The sequence below is a fragment of the Varroa destructor genome, unplaced genomic scaffold (genome assembly GCF_002443255.2).
Source record: "Varroa destructor unplaced genomic scaffold, Vdes_3.0 BEIS01000005.1, whole genome shotgun sequence".
NCBI classification, from domain to species: Eukaryota; Metazoa; Arthropoda; class Arachnida; order Mesostigmata; family Varroidae; genus Varroa; species Varroa destructor.
The window spans coordinates 2,379,174-2,381,970 of NW_019211458.1; the positions used below are offsets into that span (position 1 = coordinate 2,379,174).

Sequence of the window (2,797 nt, forward strand, 5' to 3'; positions counted from 1 at the left end):
GGTACACAGTATATTGATACCGTCTACGTTACAGTATCGCACCGTACAAACGTTTTCATCCTAAAATTATGTACTTAATGAGCAAATATATTAAATTTCGTGGTTTCAAACGACCAAAAAAAACGCTAACATTCAAAAGCCGTGCATACACTGAGTACCCGTAAATACGGAGTTAACATATATATATATATATATATATATATCTAGTCTAGCGCTATATATACATACGCTCCAATTGTTATATGGGCTTACTTTCCATATAACATTGTGATAGTGAATATTATATCGTTATATTTGGCGACGCTATACCGTAGTTTTCCCGTCATCGCTGCATTATCTATTCAGGAAATCTTCAGAAGATAACAAACGCGGTTCAGGCCATCGGGAAGTAAACAGGAAAAGGGCTCGATCCCCCGGCGCTATGTAGCTTGCCTCTCCGAAGGTGAGTGTACGATATGATAATCCGTCTGTCAGTTAAACGGGGTATATAAAGACACGCTGCCATCTTGCACCAGTGCACTGAGTGAATTTGTAGCTAAAATACAGAAAATGTCCGTTAGACTTGCACTTACATTTGTAGCCTGCCGTTTGGCTATTATGCAAATGGGAGCAGTGCGTATTGACAGTATCCCTAAAGTTGTTCCGTATGATGAAGCTAGTATCGGCTACGCAGGTGATGGCGACCAAAGAAAAAATTATACTAACCATCATCTGTTCGTGGCGAGAATAGAAAGTGAGCATCAAAAAGAGGGTCTAGAACACCTGAAAGAGCAATTCTCTTCGTTAGATTTTTGGAACCCAGTGTTTGTGATGAGAAACGTGTCCATTCGTGTGCCGCCGGAGTTTACTGACCCAGTGAAGGAAATTTTGAAAAAACATAAAGTGGCGTATACCGTCGCATCCAAAAATCTTCAAGCGTGGATAGATCACGAGAAAATCGAAAACCCTCAACAAAATCTGTTTCTTTTAGGAAGTGACCCTTCCCGATTTAATCTAAATCAGTACCATTCGTACGATGAAATTTCAGCCTATATTGATGCCATAGCTAACAGATACTCGGACGTCGCGCAGGTCAGTAACATCGGATCCACGTACGAGGGGCGACAGATTAAAGGTGAATAAAATAAATATAGATGATATATGCATCGTACATTGTATCGTTATTATCAACATTCGTTTCGTAAAAGAAGTTGCAGTATTTTTCTCAGACAAACGAAAATTAAAGTATAGGTTGCACTTTTTTTTCTAACAGGTCTGAAGATCAGTTCTGGGGGGAAGGACAAGCCTGTGATCTGGATTGATTCCGGAATACATGCACGTGAGTGGATATCACCGGCTACAAGCCTCTACATAATTAACAAACTCGTAACTGGTGCAAAATCAGACCCCACAGCTCGTGCTTTGGTTTCTTTATATGATTTTCATATCTATCCGTTACTAAATGCAGACGGTTATGCGAGAACATGGAGCGGTGATAGGATGTGGCGGAAGAATCGCGTACGCTTTCAGGGATACAGCTGCCAGGGCGTAGACCCAAACCGTAATTTCGGTTACGATTTTGCTGGTACTGGTAGCAATGGCGACGTCTGCTCGGACTCCTATCGTGGACCACAAGCCTTCTCCGAACTTGAGTCACAAGCCATTAGAAATGGAATTCAATCCCTAGATAAACAGGTCAAGATGTTCTTTACGTTGCACTCGTACGGCCAGCTAATAATGCTTCCATACGGTAGTGGGCCTCGCATCCAATCACGTTTCTACAACGATCAACTTCAGATAGCCCGAGCAGGGCAAAGAGCGATCAGCGCCTTTTCTGGTGTGCATTACGAAGTTGGCACCATTCAACAGTTATTGTTGGCTGCTGCGGGAGGGGCCGCCGATTGGGCTCATGAAAGCGGTGGTATAAAGTATGCATATGCAATCGAACTTCGGGATAAAGGACGATTCGGTTTCATGCTGCCCGCTAGTCAGATCGCACTAACAAGTGAGGAGTGCTACAGCGCTGTAATCGCTATGGTTGACGAGATGGCTCGCAAGGAAACTGGTCGGCCCGTGCTACCTGCAGGTCAGATGGCAAAAGGAAATGGTCAGGGAGGTGCCAACCAAATCCCCCAAACACTTACTACACTAAAATGGCCGCCTCAGTGGAGCTAAGTAAATATGAAATTGTATTTATTTTAAAACAAATTCCTGTCGCACTATTGACGACTCGAAGTAGTCCACAGAGGTTTGTTATTTATTGTCGACATAAACAACATTTTTACAAAAACGAAACAGAGCTAGAATATATATATATATACCTAAAATTTACAGTCCCAAGACTATTACGCGCGATTCACCGTAGATGCTGTAAATTATTTAAAAGTTCAACCAAGATTATCAGCTACAATATATGGCATTGTGGTTTGTTAACGTCGACGCAAAACAAAAAGGCATATACCTGCGCGAAGCGCTTGCACAAACGTTATGCCATGCTTACTTGGTAGGTTAGTAGGGCCCATAGAACGCAGTATGAATACAGAACAACATGTTAAGACACGTAAATAATAATCAAGCCAACTTTGGGCGAGTTCTATTACTATTCCGTCTTTTTTTTTTTTTAATTAGATTAGCATATAAGTAAACGCTGCTTTTTAAGTGCTTTTGTCCTACCACCGCCCCATTACGTGTTCATTTTTTTTATACCATTCGAAAGTGGTGACTCCTTTCTTTCATCGTTTAATAAAATTACGGAATTTTACATTAGTTCAGGCATTAAAATGAAGTGAAAAGTGCATTTCCTTATCCTTTTGTCGTG

At 41.4% G+C, this 2,797-nt stretch overlaps 1 protein-coding gene across 2 annotated transcripts; it reads left to right on the plus strand.

Moving 5' to 3' along the window:
* Window positions 1–549: 549 nt before the first annotated feature.
* LOC111251948 (carboxypeptidase B-like) lies at window positions 550–2,579 on the plus strand. Of its 2 annotated transcripts, XM_086990284.1 has the most exons (3): window positions 550–1,114; window positions 1,253–1,318; window positions 1,448–2,579. In XM_086990284.1, the coding sequence occupies exons 1-3, from the start codon at window positions 550–552 to the stop codon at window positions 2,152–2,154; spliced, it is 1,338 nt and encodes a 445-aa protein (XP_086846410.1). In that variant the 3' UTR covers window positions 2,155–2,579. The 2 variants fall into 2 exon arrangements, with proteins under 2 accessions (XP_086846410.1, XP_022664856.1); XM_022809121.2 differs by having other exon boundaries at window positions 1,253–2,579.
* The last annotated feature ends 218 nt before the right edge of the window (window positions 2,580–2,797 follow it).